Source organism: Pseudorca crassidens, chromosome 7, assembly GCF_039906515.1.
Source record: "Pseudorca crassidens isolate mPseCra1 chromosome 7, mPseCra1.hap1, whole genome shotgun sequence".
NCBI lineage: Eukaryota > Metazoa > Chordata > Mammalia > Artiodactyla > Delphinidae > Pseudorca > Pseudorca crassidens.
Window position 1 is genome coordinate 27,702,520 of NC_090302.1, and position 20,786 is coordinate 27,723,305.

A 20,786-nucleotide genomic window follows, 5' to 3' on the forward strand; every position below is an offset into this window, starting at 1 on the left:
GACCGTCATGGGGCATGATGCACATCTTACCACAAGCCTTATCAGAGGGTGGAGTGCATATTCCAACAGAAGACATTACCCTCCCCTTCTGAAAAGAAACACACACACATATACACACACATACACACATACTAAAAGCAAAACCAAACACTTAAACTCCTCAGCCTACACATCTATCAATCAAGGGGCAGATGGCAAAACTTACAAACATATACTTCATTGAACTGAAAAGAATTTTTGCCATAAGCTATCTAAAAATAAAAACAAACATACTTTTGCTTGAAACATGCCACCATTAATAGAGTATTTCTTCTCTCAGAACAGCATACAAAACCTTAGATTAAAAAAGGTATTTGGGGCACAAGCTTAATAACTCATACAAAGTAGTCATACCAAGACATCAACATACAGCATAATACGCAGCTATTTGAAACAATAACTTTGAATACTAATGTATGGAAGAACTTATGATTTAACAGTACAAGGGAAAAAAACCCAAAAATTGATATCTAATGTGATGATTACATCTCTGTATAAAAGATATATACATAAGAAGGAGAACAGGAAAAAATATAAAAAAATGAAAAATCTCTGATTTGTTAGGGTCATGGGATTCTGGGCCATTTTCTTTTCTTTTTGTATGTTATTATTATTATGAGATTATTTGTGTCCAAAAAAGAGGGAGTCAATTATATCAGGTTTATACTGACTGCAGCTTTCAGTTGTGAAGGAACATAGCTATGTATAAACCATGACATAAATATAGCTTGTTATAACATGGTTCTATTTTAGCTTCTGAGAACATGTATGCACTAATCAGTGAGAGATTTTAAGCAAAGCTCTATGAACATGCCCTCAGTTGTGACTTATTTGGATTCTAAAAGAGCCCATACATGCGCCTATGCACAAACACACATTTATGTGTGCATTGTTAAATTTTAGTCATTACTAACACGAATCCCACATTGTCAGAATTATTTGTAGGACTATCAGTCACAGTGTAACATAACACTTTTGACTGGACTGAAATAAGTGTGTTCTCATTCTTGATTGGCACTGTATTTTGGTCAAATTAGTGAATAAGATTACGTGGTTGAACACCAAATAAAATCCCAAGGTTTCTAATCTCAGCAAAGCAACTTTGTATAACCCAAAGCAAAACACTACCTTTGTTTCCTTCCTCAAAAAACAATCAGAATATTTCTTTTCAAGTAAGAATATAAGTGAACTATATATTGATTTTCCTTAAATGTTGGTACGTGAGCACCGCTGGGAGTAAGAATAAGCAACATCTTCCGTGATGTTAAACTTCATGGAGCAAAATAAAATAATATAATTTTAAAGATCTAGCCTTACCTTAGTTATGCTCTAAAGTAAAATGTATCCAAAAATGATGATGACATGCATGTTCCTTTTTTAAAAATTGCCTCTTGTGATGTGTGGGTGTATTTGTATACACCTCCAAAATGGTGTTGGTGAGAGATAATACCAAAGATTTGATATTTTGTCACAAAGTGCAGAAAGCCAGAGCATTCTGAGTAATGCTTGAATTACAGGTATGTAAGTCACCATTTTTTGACCAAAAGTTGTTTTACTAATGATTTAAAAAGACATTAAATTACAGAATACTTTTAGGTGATATGGATTTAGTTAGAAATATTACAGGAAAGAATGAAAAAAGATTAACTAGAAGTTCCTACTCAATGGAGGCTAACTTGGGACAGAAACCTCTAAACTTGACAAATGTGTTGTGACCTACAACTATTTTTTTCCTGATACTGTCTAGATACTGTCCCTGCCAGGTTAATGTCCCTGTCTAAGGACTTTTAACCGTATTTTAACTAAAAGGCTGGTTCTCTGTCCTTCAAAACTAAAGTCCTCTCTGCTCCATGACTGTCTACATCTTCATCTGCTTTATTACCCTACATCTCTGATGTCATCTCAGTTTAACTCACTTGCCTCCAACCTTGAACATAAAATACATCCACCTTAAGGATACTGATGTTCTGTTTTTAAAACCCACCAATTTTTTTGGTCCTGCCCCCCTGTTTCCTTTTTCCTGTCATATAACCGTAAACTTTATCCTCTGTCCAGAGGCGGCTCCACTTAAATCTCCCATATCCTAACAGGATGTTGATGTATTTTTATACTCAAATAGAAATATACATCATTTCCAAAAGAAAGTGGAAATTGTGATAAAGAAAAACTGGACTTGGGTTCAAAAGCCCTGGGTGATTCTCCTTACATTACACAGGTCACTTCATCTCTCTTTCTCAGTCCCTCCTTCTGTTAGCTGAAAGGGTAGAAGTAAGTCCTCTATTAAGTCTTTTCACATCTTAATAATAATAATAATGTCTACCCATAAATCAATGATTCTAAATTAGCAGAAGCAGGATGCCCAGTAGCTTTCGTATTTTTCTGCTTTTCATACTTACAATGAGGATAGCTGATTTGAAAAGGGAAAGATTATAGTCTTAAAATTCTAATCCTTCATTTGTATTTAAGAGGAAAAGCTGAGTAATATCAGTTTTGAACTTACGCTTTCAAGTCATTTGTCTACTGTATATAAACACTTGGCCAATTAGAAAGAGTACTTGTACAAGTATCTTTCAAAGAACTGGAATAAAATAACAGTCCCTTGCCTTATAATTCAATCTATGTCAGTTAAAAAAAAACTGACAGCTCTAAATTTAAAGGTATAAAAATAGCACACGCTGATTACACTGTTTAGCTGATGGTCAAAATGGTCAAAAGCTGCTCTTAGTGGTAAGGAATAACAGAAATAGAAGGCAAACAAGACCAAAGATAATATCTGGACACAACAGCAAAAATGAAATTAAATACTTAGCTTTAAAGTGAAAAGTACTAGATTCCCTTGTCATTCTTTTTCTCAACTCTTTCCCAAACAGAAACAACTTGACTAGTCATGAATTATTTTGTTTGAATTATTTTATTTTATTATTTTAAAAAATTTTAGTAATCATGGCATTGAAATGGTTTGTCTTATATTTTACCATTTAAATCCCATGTGATACGATGAATTTAAGATGTTACCTGATTTCATATACCTCTCAGAAAATAACCCTTCTGAGAACCTAGTATATGAGATCACTTCTACTTTAGTGTCTAACCTAAATGACACACTCTGTGCTTCTTAATTAAGAGAACGAGCATAAAGTATTCTATTTACAGTAAGTTTTTCTACCTTTTGAAGCCTACAGAATATTGAATCTTTAAGACGTCAGTGTTGTTTCATTAGGAACCGATGCTGTTTCACTTTATTGAAACATTAGTCAACAAGAACAAAATGAATTTATAATGAGTCTTTCAAAGATTTTTTTAAAATTAGCCACTCATAGGAAAATTGTATCTTACCTTGGCAAACATATTGCCCATTTGCCTTTAAGTCCAGACTATCACAGTTAATGAGCTCCCTCAAAGTATGATGACAAACAATGCCTAATATCTTGTCCATATGCCTTTGTAAGAGAAGATAGGAGTTTGCACTTCACACAATTATCTTAAAACTTCAGGTTATAAATAAGCAATTACACAAGACTTCTCATTAAAAGTTTTATTTAAGAAAGAATAAAAATAAAGGGTTTTGGCAATATCTCTATAGCACAGCAAAGGGAGGAAATAAGTAATCAAGAATCTAATGGCAATGTGCAGTGATTTTCACACATTTCATTTTATTTCTTTTCTCTCCTCTTTCATTCCTATACTCCCTTTTTTCCCTTCAAACTAACTGTGGTATAGACTTTACAAGACCTTAGATTCAAATTCTGATTCCCAACAATTAGTTGTGTGGCCTTGGGCAACCCATTTAACCTCTTATTTTCTATTTCCTCATCTATAAATTAGGGACAGTATCCTTATAGGCTTTTGTGAGGGTTAAGTGAGATAGTACATATGAGAAACATAATATTGTACTTGGCATCCAATAGATGATTTATAAATGTTAATTCACCTTGAATCCTTCACTTAAAAAATATAGATAATATTTTTTTCTTGGCTATTATTTTCTTATTTCCATATCATGTTAATTCCTCAACACCAAGTACCATTTCTGGCATCTGGAAGTACCAAAATAAATGTTTGATGAATAAACTGAACTTATGAAATCTGTTTCTAGTATTGCAACTTTTTCTAGCTATACCCAAACCTTTAAGCACTGTAAGTATAAGGGCTGGCTAGACTCCCTGTTGCTACTATGTTTAGCATGTCACCAGTAGAGTTCTGAATTTGGATACAATATGGCCCTTTCTAGGCATTTGCTTTTAAAATTCAAAAGCTCTTAGGAATAGTAACCATTTGGAAATTATGTGGCACTAATGTTTTATTGCAAATTAGTTTACAACTGCTTTTCTTTAAAACAGGCACCTTCAGCTGCAGAAGGTTCCTGGGTACCCAGGAAGGTTGGAAGGCTCTAGAATAGTTCCTAAGCCAAATGCCAACCACAATAATGAATATTTAACACATATTATCTTACTTAATCCTTATGACAATTCCATGGGAGAGGTATTGATAGTCCCATTTTACATATGAGAAAACTTGGTTTACTGAGGGCTTAACAGACTTGCTTAAGCTGACAAATAGAAAGTGGTCGAACAGATTTCAGCCCCAGGCCTATCCGGACTCAAAGTTCAGTTCTTTCTGTCCCACTGCTGTGCTCCCAGGGAGACAGCAAAGGAGACATAAAAGATGCTGAGGGCCATTTGCCTGCATCACAGGTTTGCCTAGTGCTGGTCTTCTGGTACATATAGAAAAGTCAATCAAAGCATAGTCCCTACTCTTTTTAAGGACAGAGTTTCTTAAGGACAGAGACTAGGTCTTACTCATCTTTGGAGATTTGGTATCTAACACTGTGTGTGAAACAGGGTAGTGCCCTAAGTTTTTTATTAAAACAAATTTATTCTTGTTTTTTGATCCTTTCACTTTGCCAAATACCAGATGATATTTACAAGATCTTGATTTGCCTTCCTTCTATCAACTGTTGCTTCTCTTTTACCTTCCAACAACGTGAGTTCAGACAAAAGTGATAGACGGTGAACGACTAAGTAAGATGTGAGGATCTTTAAATACAATATAAATATAGTACATAGCCGGTTTTCACACGGTTTAGGTTCATCATTGCATCTTGGATTACTAAAACATTAGTGGATAACCTTGTTAGAAGCCAAGCCTGTCCATCTCTAAAACCCAAGCCCCTAATACTACGTTTTGTCTCCTAGTGAATGCCCTTAGGATGCTGTATGTGAGACGTCCATGAATGTGCAGCCAAGGCTGGATCACCCAGGATAACCAGGAACAGGCAGTCCTCAACATGGTAGAGTCAGAGGTCAGAGGTGCCGGAGGATTTGAAGTATGAACTGCCCACCCATATTATACTAGAGCAGAGCAACCTCATTCTCATACCACGGCTTTCTGGTTATCCTTTTATAATATACTTATGCCTTAAAATAGTGACTCTATACTCAAAGTATGCATTTAAAATAGGTTTTAGCAGTTGAATAGAGAACAGAGCTTTTCTTGTTTCTACATTGATAATTTTCTCTATTCAAAGAACCTCCTTTCTTTACTGTCTCAGCCTCCCTAATGTTCTCAATTTTCATGAATGGAGTTTCCCTACCTACTGGTCTAAGCCCATAATTTGTAGGTCCCTCCTACTTAGTATCTTTTAAAACAGTCCCATTATTTTTATGTCTGTAGGCTTTAAATTTTAATTTCAATAGCAACTTGACAGTACTAAAAGAGCTGGAAATCAATTAAACTGATATATCCTTTGTCGTCTTTTCAACAGAAAATTTCAAATTCAAGTTAATAAAGCGCAAGTAACACCCATAAGCAAGTTGAAGGAAAGGAGACATAAGATAAGAATTTTAACTAATAGCTTGCTATAACATACTGAGATACAGTAAAAAGTGGTTTTGATTCAATATTCCTGGGAAATACTCATGTCATACATGGTTAGTGATATATGCTAAGGTTCTCAAGATCAGACATGCTCCAAAAACTATATACCTAATTCTGAGGATATATTCCACAATGCTTGAGAATTTATTTCCTTTTTTAAAAAAATCAATTTATAATTTTAAAATTTGCTTTACTTAAAACTACTGTGAGATCCTTCCAAACAAAGAACATTTCTTGTTTCATCTTTGCATCCATTACACGCAGTAGGTACTTAACAATAAATGTTTGTTGATTAAGACAAACAGCTTACTATAGAGAATGTACCTAAAGGATAGAGCTTGAAATAAACTATGGAGAATAATCATTGGCATATTTTTTAAACTTACAAAGAAAATTTTAAAATAATACCAGTAAGTATGGCCAACTTCAAAGAATCTTCAGAGAGTGTGAGACTTGGCTTCCAATTTTGTTGTGGGTTTTATAATGATTCAGCAGCTTTGTATACTTAAAAACTATGGCATTAAAAAAAAAAAAAAGTGAGCCCCCAAAAGAAATTTAAAATAGCTGAGAATGAGAAAAGTAATTTGCCTGTGTGTGTGTGTGTTTTAAAATGATGTGAAATTCACAATGTCATTTCTATTACTACTTTTAAAATTTTGTTGTAAAAGCAATGAAACAGGGCAACAGGTATCATCAAGTGACTCTTTTCTCAGAAAAACATATACAGTTTAAAATCTACCTACAAAAACAGAAGTCACAAGTTAACAAAATACAATAAAATTTACCTCGCTGGAACAGGCAGTTTGGGGCAAAGAACAGAAGCTTTTGATGATGTAGTATATTCAGAAGGCTTTAGGTCGTAGCTGCATAGGGCTGAGCCTGTTGAAAGAAAAGCTATATGTTAGCTAGCAGAACAGAGTCCAAATAAATTCTTCTATTAATTCACTTTATTTTATTGGTTAATATTAACTCAACATATACAACTTTCAAACATTATAGAATTAATAATAGTCTGATTTGGTCTATAGTATCAATTCTCAATCATTTGAAACAGATTTTTCTCTGGTAACATATATAAATTTTAATTAATAATATTAAGGGTAATAACAATAAGTACTAGAGCTAATTTTATTGAGTGCCATATATCAGGCCCTATACAAGATGACATACAAATACACATTTTTTTTTTTTTAATAAAGAGTCAACTTTTCATCGTAACTGACCAAACTGTGTTTAGGAATGTCTTCAAACAACAGAACCAAAGAAACAGGATAAAAATATCCTCTTGAAGAAACCAAGAGTTTTTGCCAGCCCCAGTGCTTCTGAGGGTTAGACTGAAAGCAGCCCATTCCTGAGGCTGGTTCTCTTCCCCACGCCAAGAGCAGGGCTGGGATAGATAGAGGACCTGGCCTTTCCTCCTATTATGCAGTGGGGTGAGCCTCTCCTCTCAACATATATAAAAATTATATTATTTACTATAACTCCATTAGGTAGGCCTTTTTAAGCCCACTTGACGGAGGAGAAAATAGAGGCTAAGAGACAAGGTAAATAACTTGTCCAGGGTGACACAGCTGCTAAGCCAGTAATGCTGGGGTTAAACCCTAGATCTCTTTGACTACGAAACCCATCTTCAGCTACATATGCCATCTCTCCTTCTGATGCTCTCCATTACTAAATATTTAAAATTATTGCATATAGCACATATGCATTCAGATAATATATTACTTTTTCCTTATTTAAAAGGCAGGAAACAGTAACTGTAAATAAACTGAATTAATTGATAAAATCAATAAATTGATCAAAGGACTCCCTGTTTTCAGATAGTTTAAAACAGCTTAAATTCAGTCCTAGGTTGGTTATTCTCTGACTATATGGCTAATATATATCTAAATAATACATAAAATTCAAATGGATACAGTACACCCTATCTTTGATAAGTCTTATTTAACTGACCTGCTAATTTTATAACACAGCAACTAGAATACTGTAAGATTCATTGTACAACAGATACTGTTAAATAAGGAGATCTAGGCTTTAGTTCTAATTTTGCTGAGACCTACTACATTATATCATGTAAACTGTTTGTATTTCATTAATTGAAGTGCTTACAAGGTTACTAATTTGGTCAAATACTTCATTATTAAATACAAACAGAATAGCTTTGCATTTATATCATAGCAATAATGAGATTTTGCACTGTATCACCATGGAAAATGTTTAAATTATAATGTGAAGGCAGACTTTAACATTGGATTCATTATGGAAACATCATGTGAGGATGTGAGAAGGAACTAGAAGGGAATATAGAAAAAAAGATTTGTTGGGACAACAAAATTGGGAGATTTGTTTCATTTATATCTGGTCCTTTCAATCAAAAGCACTTTTAGAAAGCCACAAACCTGCATTTAATTCAGTAATGCTGCCCATAAACCAGCAGCCAACTTGCTAAGTGTTTGAATACGTGGGCCTTAATAGCACATTTACATAAATACACGTAGCATCTATTTTATATAAAAATAATTCAAGGCAGCAGTATTGTGATCATAGTTACTGATACACCAATAAAAATATTTCCTGAGACTTCCGGGAAGATGGCGGAAGAGTAAGACGCGGAGATCACGTTCCTCCCCACAGATACACCAGAAATACATCTATGCATGGAACAACTCCTACAGAGCATCTACTGAACGCTGGCAGAAGACCTCAGACCTCCCAAAAGGCAAGAAACCCCCCACGTACCTGGGTAGGGCAAAAGAAAAAACTAAACAGAGACAAAAGGATAGGGAAGGGTCCTGCACCAGCGGGAGAGAGCTGTGAAGGAGGAAAAGTGTCCACACACTAGGAAGCCCCTTCGCGGGTGGAGGCTTCGGGAGGCGGAGTGGGGGAGCTTGGGAGCCGCGGAGGAGAGCACAGCAACAGGGGTGCGGAGGACAAAGCGGACAGATTCCAGCGCAGAGGATCGGGCCGACCGGAACTCGCCAGCCGAGAGGCTTGTCTGCTCGCCCGCCGGGGCGGGCGGGACTGGGAGCTGAGGATCCGGCTTTTGTCGGAGCGCCGGGAGAGGACTGAGGTTGGCGGCGTGAACACAGCCTGCAGGGCGTTAGTGCACCGCGGCTGGCCGGGAGAGAGTCCGGGGAGAAGTTTGGAACTGCCGAAGAGGCAAGAGACTTTTACGTCCCTCTTTGTTTCCTGGTGCACGAGGAGAGGGGATTAAGAACGCTGCTTGAGAGAGCTCCAGGGACGGGCGCGAGCCGCGGCTAAAAGTGCGGAGCCCAGAGACAGACATGAGACGCTAGGGCCGCTGCTGCCGCCACCGGGAGGCCTGTGTGCGAACACAGGTCACTAGCCACACGCCCTTCCGGGGAGCCTGTGCAGCCCGCCACTGCCAGGGTCCCGGGATCCAGGGACAACTCCCCCGGGAGAACGCACAGGCGCGCCTCAGGCTGCAACTTCTCGCCGGCCTCTGCCGCCGCAGGCCCGCCCCACACTCCGTGCCCCTCCCTACCCCCGGGCCTGAGTGAGCCAGAGCCTCCGAATCAGCGGCTCCTTTAACCCCGTCCTGTCTGAGCAAAGAACAGACGCCCTCCGGCGACCTACACGCACAGGCGGGGCTAAATCCAAAGCTGAGCCCCTGGGAGCTGTGAGAACAAAGAAGAGAAAGGGAAATCTCTCCCAGCAGCATCAGAAGCAGCGGATTAAAGCTCCACAATCAACTTGATGTACCTGCACCTGTGGAATACCTGAAAAGACAACCAATCATCCCAAATTAAGGAGCCCTGTGGATGAAAGGCTCTTGGTGCTGCAGCCAGGAGTCAGTGCTGTCTGTGCCTCTGAGGTGGGAGAGCCAACTTCAGGACACTGATCCACAAGAGACCTCCCAGCTGCACATAATATCAAACAGCAAAAATTTCCGAGAGATCTCCATCTCAACGCCAGCACCCAGCTTCACTCAACGACCAGCAAGCTACAGTGCTGGACATCCTATGCCAAACAACTAGCAAGACAGGAACACAACCCCACCCATTAGCAGAGAGGCGGCCCAAAATCATAATAAGTCTACAGACACCCCAAAACACACCACCAGACGTGGACCTGCCCACCAGAAAGACAAGATCTAGCCTCATCCACCAGAACACAGGCACTAGTACCCTCCACCAGGAAGCCTACACAACCCACTGAACCAACCTTAGCCACTGGGGACAGACACAACAAACAACAGGAACTACGAACCTTCAGCCTGCAAAAAAGGAGACCCCAAACACACTAAGATAAGCAAAATGAAAAGACAGAAAAACACACCGCAGATGAAGGAGCAAGATAAAAACCCATCAGACCTAACAAATGAAGAGGAAATAGGCAGTCTACCTGAAAAAGAATTCAAAATAATGATAGTAAGGTTGATCCGAAATCTTGGAGATAGAATGGACAATAGAATGGACAAAATGCAAGAATCAGTTAACAAGGACCTAGAAGAACTAAAGATGAAACAAGCAACGATGAACAACACAATAAATGAAATTAAAAGTACTCTAGATGGGATCAATAGCAGAATAACTGAGGCAGAAGAACGGATAAGTGACCTGGAAGATAAAATAGTGGAAATAACTACTGCAGAGCAGAATAAAGAAAAAAGAATGAAAAGAACTGAGGACAGTCTCAGAGACCTCTGGGACAACATTAAACGTACCAACATTCGAATTATAGGGGTTCCAGAAGAAGAAGAGAAAAAGAAAGGGACTGAGAAAATATTTGAAGAGATTATAGTTGAAAACTTCCCTAATATGGGAAAGGAAATAGTTAATCAAGTCCAGGAAGCACAGAGAGTCCCATACAGGATAAATCCAAGGAGAAATACGCCAAGACACATATTAATCAAACTGTCAAAAATTAAATACAAAGAAAACATATTAAAAGCAGCAAGGGAAAAACAACAAATAACACACAAGGGAATCCCCATAAAGTTAACAGCTGATCTTTCAGCAGAAACTCTGCAAGCCAGAAGGGAGTGGCAGGACATATTGAAAGTGTTGAAGGAGAAAAACCTGCAACCAAGATTACTCTACCCAGCAAGGATCTCATTCAGATTTGATGGAGAAATTAAAACCTTTAGAGACAAGCAAAAGCTGAGAGAGTTCAGCACCACCAAACCAGCTCTACAACAACTGCTAAAGGAACTTCTCTAGGCAAGAAACACAAAAGAAGGAAAAGACCTACAATAACAAACCCAAAACAATTAAGAAAATGGGAATGGGAACACACATATCGATAATTACCTTAAATGTAAATGGACTAAATGCTCCCACCAAAAGACACAGATTGGCTGAATGGATACAAAATTTACAAGCAGCTCATGCAGTTCAATGTCAGAAAAACAAACAACCCAATCCAATAAATAGACCTAAATAGACCTAAATAGACATTTCTCCAAAGAAGATATACAGATTGCCAACAAATATATGAAAGAATCTGCAACATCATTAATCATTAGAGAAATGCAAATCACCACTACAATTAGATATCATCTCACACTGGTCAGAATGGGCATCATCAAAATATCTAGAAACAAAAAATGCTGGAGAGGGTGTGGAGAAAAGGGAACCCTCTTGCACTGTTGGTGGGAATGTAAATTGATACAGCCACTATGGATAACAGTATGGAGGTTTCTTAAAAAACTAAATATAGAACTACCATAGGACCCAACAATCCCACTACTGGGCATATACCCTAAGAAAACCATAATTCAGAAAGAGTCATGTACCAAAATGTTCATTGCAGCTCTATTTACAATAGGCCGGAGATGGAAAAAACCTAAGTGTCCATCATCAGATGAATGGGTAAAGAAGATGTGGCACATATATACAATGGAATATTACTCAGCCATAAAAGAAACAAAATTGAGTTATTTGTAGTGAGGTCGATGGACCTAGAGTGTGTCATACAGAGTGAAGTAAATCAGAAAGAGAAAAAGAAATACTGTATGCTAACACATATATGTGGACTCTAAGGGGGGAAAAAAAAAAAAAAAGGTCATGAAGAACCTAGGAGCAAGACAGTAATAAAGACACAGACCTACTAAAGAATGGACTTGAGGATATGGGGAGGGGGAAGGGTAAGCTGGGACGAAATGAGAGAGTGGCATGGACATATATACACTACCAAACGTAAAATAGATAGCTAGTGGGAAGCAGCCGCATAGCACAGGGAGATCAGCTCGTTGGTTTGACTAACTAGAGGGGTGGGATAGGGAGGGTTGGAGGGAGGGAGACGCAAGAGGGAAGAGATATGGGAACATATGTATATGTATAACTGATTCACTTTGTTATAAAGCAGAAACTAACACACCATTGTAAAGCAATTATACTCCAATAAAGATGTTAAAAAATAAAAAAAATAAAAAAAAAAAAAAAAAAAAAAAAAAAAATAATTCAAGTAACTTGACAGTGTAAAATATTTTTAAAGAGATACTTGAAAGTTACATGGCACTGTTCTTCAAGTTTCTTCAGCTCTTAAGATAGACTCAATAGAAAACTAAGTTTCTAAAATTGTTTTCAATCATTCTCTTCATTTTAATGACTTTCTTTCTTTTTTTTAAGTTAAACATGAATATTAAGCATCTAACTCTTCTAAAATTAGGCTTTTGTGTTTAAAGATAATGGAACTAGATACTATTTATAGCAATTTTAGAGAAAATATGACAGCAATGGCAAGCAAACATCTTAGATTAATTCTAAAATAACTGGGAGTCCTATTATAGAATTGCTCATGAAAAAATAGCAACTGTGCCAATAACTGCAGAGCACCCAACGTGATCATCAACTTCCTAATCTGAATTGTCAACTTACTTCTTTCAGAGTCCAAGGTGGAATCGATTTGCACAATATAAGAGGCCCTAACTAAAGCATATTGTGTCAGTGCTGTCAAACACACTGCTCCATCTGAATTCAGTGAACATAATCTCCATCCCCACCCTTTTTTCATTTAAAAAAGGAGGTCAGCAGGTGCAACAGAGTTCAATTTTATAAAGACTTTCCCAGGATAATGCTCAATGAAAGGATAATAGCCTTATCTCTGATGGTATTCTGGGACAGAGGCCAGTACTAAATAGATCCTGTACTAAATAGATTAAAGAAAAAAGATCTTTACAATGTGTTAGTAGTAACAATCAGAAGAAACCTTATATTGCTTCCTGCTCAAAGGGTTCATGGACAGAGAAGCCTCAATGAAGAACATTAAAACAACCCAGAAATGACCAATGTTTTACAATTGTTTTTCTTTTCATGTTTATTAGCTAATGCATTTTTAGTGAACTCTTTTAAGGTAGTATTTATTTTATTATTTTTTAATAGTAGAAGTATAAACATATGATGTTTGGTTATAAACAGCAAGACAACATTTTTCTTCTAATGCAAAAAGCAGGGAAAAACCATGCTAGAGTAATGAAAAGTCTAAAACAAAAACCAAAAGCTTATCTAAACCACACCAGAGGCAATCCATGCAATTCAGCCAGTGTTATTCAAAGGCCATCAGAATGAGTGATCTTAGGAACCTAACTTGGGTATATAAACATCTATCTTGGTAAACAGTTGCTATAGTCCCCAGAATGTTTAACTACTACAATATATCAAATGCCTTTTAATAGTCAATTATTTATTCTTTAGCTCACTATCACGTATAACAACACCCCTAAGAGGTATGTTTCCATCGCCATGCTCCAAACATTACAGATGAAAAAAATGAGTCATACTTCCAAGGCCTTTTAAGCAATCACTGGCAAACTACTAAGAAACAGAGTTCTTCACTCCTAGGCTACAATGCTTCTTCTGTGTCTTTTCTAACAATCATAATCAGACACGTATTCAATAAGCTCCTGGGCAAAAAGCATATGGTCCACAGATACTGCAAAGATAACATGTTTGAAAACATTTTTTTCCATCACCCACTCTCTAAAATCTGCTGTCTCCTCCCGTGTTAATTCTACCCTGGTTAATGGCTCCAGCACCCATAAAATCCCCAAGATGAAGTGTGGAAGTCATCCTATATCTTCTTAATCTACATCTTCCATCTACGTCTTCCCACACTATTCAAAACATTCAAGATACCAAGTCCCAACAATCAGATCTTTCTGTGTTTATTTCAGACCATCACGATCTCTTATTGGGTCAGTTAAACTATTCTCTCAGAGGGTTTCTTAACTCCATCCTGTGTACAACCTTCAGAATGATTTCTGTAAACTGGGCATTAGTTGTATTACATCCCTGCCCTCAGGAAAATTCCAAACCCCTTGGCTTCAAGGCCCTCCTAAGGCAGGCCTCTTCCTAAAACTCCAGCTTCATTTAAGCATAATAAACTACTTATAATTCTTGCTGTTTCACAAACTTCCAGGCTTTTCCACATGCTGTTCTCTCTGCTTGGGCTGTCCTTTCCTAACTAGCATCTTAATGAGTGTTCCAAGTTTGAGCAGAATTTCTACAAACTACTCAAGCTTTACCTCCTCTGTCAAGTCTTCTCTGATGCACCCAAACAAAGCTATTTACTTCTTAGCTCTATTATAAAACTTAGCATATTATTTTATAATTTTTTAGTTTACATATCATCTCTATCTTTAGAATGTGAGCTCTTTGAGAACTGGGACCTTATGCCTTCAAAATATGTGGAACTCCTATCTCCTGGCATACAGACAGCACTCAAAAGCCATCTGGTAAATAAAACAGACAGAAATAACTACTTTTAGTCTCTTATAGTTTGGTGTTACATGTTATATATAATGATATATGCTTTTCAACATTGACTACAAAGTACACTATCTGAAACAGGATTTCTAAACCATGGTATTAATGCAATTCTTGGGCAATTCTTGGTTGTATGGGGCTGTCATGTGCATTTGCAGGATGTTTTAGCAGCATCCCTAGTCTCTATCCACTAGATGCCAGCAGCCTCCCTGTAACCTCTCACCCAGCTGTGACAACCAAAAATGTCTCCTGACACTACTAAAGGTCCTTGTGGGGTGGGGGGGTGGGGGTGGGCAGCAGTGGCAGGTGCAAAATCACCCTTAGTTAAGATCTACTGGTCTAAAACATCAAATTATTTGAAACAAAGAATTGGCAAGTTGGAGGCTAATTCTTGTTTAAAAATTTTGTTTGATTTGCTATCTCAATAATACTTGTAGGCTATACAAAGAGAAAAAAACAGTCCTTAAAAAACGTGCTTTAGGACTTCACTGGTGGCGCAGTGGTTAAGAATCCACCTGCCAATGCAGGGGACACGGGTTCAAGCCCTGGTCCGGGAAGATCCCACATGCCGCAGAGCAACTAAGCCTGTGTGCCACAACTACTGAGCCCACGTGTCACAACTACTGAAGCCCGTGCGCTTAGAGTCCGTGCTCCACAACGGGAGAAGCCACTGCAATGAGAAGCCCATGCACCGCAACAAAGAGCAGCCCCCACTTGCCTCAACTAGAGAAAGCCTGCACGCAGCAACAAAGACCCAATACAGCCAACAATCAATCAATCAATAAATAAAATTAAAAATAAAGAAAGAAAAAAGAAAATCTTTTGAGGCAGAACAGTTTTCATTATGAAAAACAAATTACATTGCTATGAGAAGTTTAATTAATTTAACCCCTTTCTCTCTAATTAGGAAAGCATTATATATTTACATGCCAGAAGAAAGCAAGACAATTTTCCAATTTCAGTTTCTAGTAACCAGTGAAAAGGATGGACATATTTACAATTCCCAAGAAGCACCATTAACCAGCTGTAGATATGACATCACCTGTCAATCACTATTGGCACATAGTAGGCACACAAGAAATATTTGCTGAGTGAATTAACTTTGGCCATCTATGTACAAGACTTCTACTAGGTATTGTGGAGGACAAAGAGAAGTTTGACTGCCTACTCTAATGCAAGCTCCTTAAAGATGGAGAGGACTGTACCTTGTTTTTGTCTCTCTGGCACATAATTAGTTATTTGTTGAATAAAGGAATTAGTTAAAATTGCATTACTAAATTTAAGGATTTTTTCCTCCCCTTTTTAACAATCAAGTTTCCCTTGCTGGTCTCTGACTTGGAGGCAATTAAATCAGTTGCTACGGTTGTATGTTTCATTCATTTATAAATTGTATCAAGACCAATCTTTTAATTCACTGTGGCCAAAAAGAATACATACTCTCTGTGGTTTAAGTTATAGTGTTACTGCCAGGTAAAAAAAGAGGGTAATAATCTGGTCGTCCATTCATACTAACTCTACACTTACCAACCAGATAATGATAATCAAAAGGCTTGTTAGTATTCATAAATCTTATACGAACGGATCACATAATCTTTCATGATTTTCAGCAGTGATCACTGAGAAAGCACCAAGCTGCATGGCTCTACTCAAAATGTGAACATGGTCCAATTGGCAGGTCATAAAGCTCTCAGAATTTATACAAAATACAGTACACTGAAGAAGCACTCTTAAATAGGAGTGCTATAAATGGGACACAAACAAAAGGAAAATAAGAATTCTGTCATCTTACTACTGTGTTAGGGAAAACAAAATAAATATTGATACAATAGTTTGATAAGAGTAATACAAAAGAAAATAAGCAATTCCATGTAAAATATTAGCACCAACTGAGAACGTGCAGCCAGCCCCCAACCTACAGGTTATTCTCATTTCTAAACTTTGGTTTAGAATTTAGACTGCATGTGGAAAGAATCAAATGACATGTAAAGCATCTGCCACAGTGCATGACACAAAGTAGGTACCAATAAATGGTATGTTGAAACAAAACGCAGGGCTTAAGTCTGATTTACCTATTCAGACTCAGATGCCCATGCTCAACAATGGGGACAGTGGAATAAAGTGAAGGGTGGACTACAGGCCAGAGGTGGTGGTAGGGCCAGAATCAGGGAAGGGGGAGAGGAAGGGGAAGAACATCTGAGCAGGCATTATGTTCCCTTCCCTTCACCACCTGTCATGGTCTGGCTGGGCTGAGATGAAAGTTTCATGTAAAGCTGAAGTTAGTTTCAGAGGGAGGGTGATTCTTTTCCCCCCTACAATGTATACATTATTGAGTTTTCAAAAATAATGATAATAAAGGAGGAAAGAAACTTCTTCATCAGAAACCGGAGGGAAGAAACATTGCTGGGTTCATGCTCTGCTGAAAATAAGAACTCAGATGGGAGCTCTCACCAGATGGTTTTAGTTTCCTCTGTAGGGCATAAGGTTAGGAAAGAGGAAGAACAAGAGAGCTTAAGAGAATAAAAGGCATGAATAATCCTTGGAGAGTATGTATAAGAGAGATAAATGAATGAATAAGATGAATTATTTAGAGATGAATAAAAAGAACTGATTTCACAGCAATTCTAGTTAGACTGAAGCTAAACAATTTGCCTGTTGGTGGCAACTCACATGGATACAGAATTGAGCAAAGGATAGTATGTTAAGAGAATGAGAAATTATTAAGTGACAATAGAGATGAAGAGGGAAATTCAGTCTATTATGCTTTCAAAAAACATGAATAATTGCTATGTGAGGTCCTATATTAGGGCTTCGATATTCAGAGATGAATAGAGCATGATCCTGCCCCCAGGAAACTCATGCACCACTGCAGCAAGGTGATAAACAAAGAACCAAAGAAGTTTAATACTGAGTCCTTATGGTATTTGGCAACTCTAATTTTTTAAAGGCAATTGTTACATTGTTTTATTCTCTAGCATCATATATTTATGATTTGTGTCTATATAAACTATGAACCAAAATAATAAAATGCACATTTATACACCTACCACTCAATTCATGTACTAAAACTTATACTTTTATATTCATCTGAAATCTTCTGCCTGTCTTTTAAAGCTCCTTGTAATATGGCAGCATCTTCACATAACTAATCTAATTTCCAGCTATTTCTTCCAAGCTTTCTATTCTAGTCAGACATATTTGACAGAAGCATTACACGAACTTAAGTGTCCAAGAAAACATCTCCTCTTTCTTGTCCAAAAGAAACAAAGAATTGAGGAAATATTATTTGCCTAATAAATGCATTTCTTATATTACTACAGGAACTAAGAACTTTTCCTTATAAAGATTTTAAATAGTTTGTAAAGGTAATAAAAGTTCACATGAATGGATGGTTAAGTGCTAAAAAGTACCTTCAAACGTTGTCATGGAAACTTAAAACTCTGAAAAGGATTTATATTATCTTTTCATTCTGGCAAGAAAAATGTTATTTTACCTTGCATTTTAAAATAAGGTTTAAAATTATCATTAAAAAAGTTACTACCCCAGGGACTTCCCTGGTGGCGCAGTGGTTGAGAATCTGCCTGCCAATGCAGGGGACACAGGTTCGAGCCCTGGTCGGTGAAGTTCCCACATGTCACGGAGCACTAAGCCCATGCGCCACAACTACTGAGCATACGCTCTAGAGCCTGCAAGCCATAACTACTGAGCCCGCATACCACAACTACTGAAGTCTGTGTGCTCTAGGGCCTGCGTGCTGCAACTACTGAAGCCTGCACACCTAGAACCCGTGCTCCGCAACAAGAGAAGCCACCGCAATGTGAAGCTCTCGCACCACCACAACGAAGAGTAGCTCCTGCTCACCGCAACTAGAGAAAGCCCACGCACAGCAGCGAAGACCCAATGCAGCCAAAAATAAATTAATTAATTAAAGAAAAAAAAAGTTACTACCCTAAACAGGATCCTTCTCTTTCATGAACTTTTAAATTGTGGTACAATACACATAACAAAAAATTTACTATCTTAACCATTTCTAAGTGTACAGTTCAGTTGCACTAAGTACATTCACACTGTTGTGCAACCATCACCATCGTCCATCTCCAGAACTTTTCATTTTGCAAAATTGAAACTCTTTATATATAAAACAGTAACTTCCCATTCGTCTCTCCCCATGGCCCCTGGAAATTACCATTCCACTTTCCGTCTCTGTGAATTTGACTACTCTAAGTATCTCATATAAGGGGAATCATACATTTGTCCTTCTGTGTCTGGCTTATTTCATTTAACATAATATCTTCAAAGTCCATCCATATTGTAGCATGGGTCAGGATTTCCTTCTTTTTTAAAAAAAATTGTGGTAAAAACACATAACATAAAATGTACCATCTTAAGCATTTTTTAAAGTGTATGGCAGTCTTACCTATATGTATATTGTTGTGCAACAGATCTCCAGAAATTTTTTACCTTGCAACACTGAAACTCTATACCCATTGAACACCATCTTCCCATTTCCCCTTCCCACCCAGCCCCTGGCAACCACATTTCTACCTTTAAAGAATCTGACTACTTTAGATACCTCATTTAAGTGTAATCATGCAGTGTTTGTCTTTTTGTGACTGGCTTACTTCACCTAGCATAATATCCTCAAGGTTCATCCTGTTATAGTACATGACAAGATTTCCTTTTTTTTTTTTTTTTGTTTTTTTTGCAGTATGCGGGCCTCTCACTGTTGTGGCCTCTCCCGTTGTGGAGCATAGGCTCCGGACATGCAGGCTCAGCGGCCATGGCTTACGGGCCCAGCCGCTCCGTGGCATGTGGGATCTTCCCAGACCGGGACATGAACCCGTGTCCCCTGCATCAGCTGGTGGACTCTCAACCACTGCGCCACCAGGGAAGCCCGAGATTTCCTTATTTTTTAAGGCTGACTAATATTCCATTGTGTGTATTGATATATACCACATTTTCTTTATCCATTCATCCGTCAATGGACATTTAGGTTGCTTCTACCTCTTGGCAGAATAATGCTGCAATGAACATGAGTGTGCAAATATCTCTTTGAAATCCTATTGTCAATTCTTCTAAAAGTGGGATTTTTGGGTCATATAGCAATCTATTTTTTTCTAAGACTTGATTTTTTTTTTTGATTAGTTTTAGGTTCACAGCAAAACTGAGAAAAAGGTACAAGATTTCCCGTATAGGGCTTCCCTGGTGGCGCAGTGGTTGAGAGTCTGCCTGCCAATGCAGGGGACACGGGTTCCAGCCCTGGTCTGGGAGGATCCCACATGCCGTGGAGGAACTAAGCCCGTGAGGCACAACTACTGAGCCTGCGCGTCTGGAGCCTGTGCTCCGCAACGGGAGAGGCCGTGACAGTGAGAGGCCCGCGCACCGCGATGAAGAGGGGCCCCCGCTCGCCGCAACTGGAGAAAGCCCTCGCACAGAAACAAAGACCCAACACAGCCAAAAATAAATAAAATAAATTAAAAAAAAAAAAAAAGATTTCCCGTATACCTCATACCCCCCACATATGCACAGCCTCCACCATTATCAACATTCTCACCCTGGAGTGGTATGTTTGCTACAACTGATAAAACTACAATGACCAATGATAATCACCCAAAGTCCACAGTTTACATTAGAGGTCATTCTTGGTGCTGTACATTCTATGGGCAGACTCTCAACCACTGCGCCACCAGGGAAGCCCTGCCCATTTTTTAATTAGGTTGTAAGTTTCTACTTGCTGTTGAGTTGCGGAGTTTTTTATATGTTCTGGATATTAACCCCTTACCAGATACAAAGATTTGCAAACATTTTCTCTCATTCCATGGGTTGCCTTTTACTCTGTTGATTGTGTTTGACTGACAGAAGTTCTAAATTTTGATGAGTTCAATTTATCTACATTTTCTTTTGTTGCCTATGCTTTTGGTTCACATCCAAGAAATTATTGCCACATCCAATATAAGGAAGCTTTCCCTTATGTTCTCGTTTAGGAGCTTTGCAGTTTTCTCATGCATTAGGGTTCTTTCATGGACGTTTAACAATTCTCTTACAGATTTGGAAAGTTCCCACTTAAACCTAAATTATCTTTTAAAGATATACCTCTCTGAAATTAATGACTGAGAGCTATACATGTGAGGTCAAAGAACTGTG

General features: G+C 37.9%; 1 protein-coding gene across 3 annotated transcripts in view; it reads right to left on the reverse strand.

Moving 5' to 3' along the window:
- SLC44A1 (solute carrier family 44 member 1) overlaps nt 1–20,786 on the reverse strand; it is a 218,605-nt gene that overhangs the window by 98,206 nt on the left and 99,613 nt on the right. For all 3 annotated transcript variants that reach the window (XM_067743748.1, XM_067743747.1, XM_067743746.1), the window contains exon 5: nt 6,702–6,795. In XM_067743748.1, the coding sequence (XP_067599849.1) occupies nt 6,702–6,795 (94 nt within the window). The remainder of the gene's footprint in view (nt 1–6,701; nt 6,796–20,786) is intronic.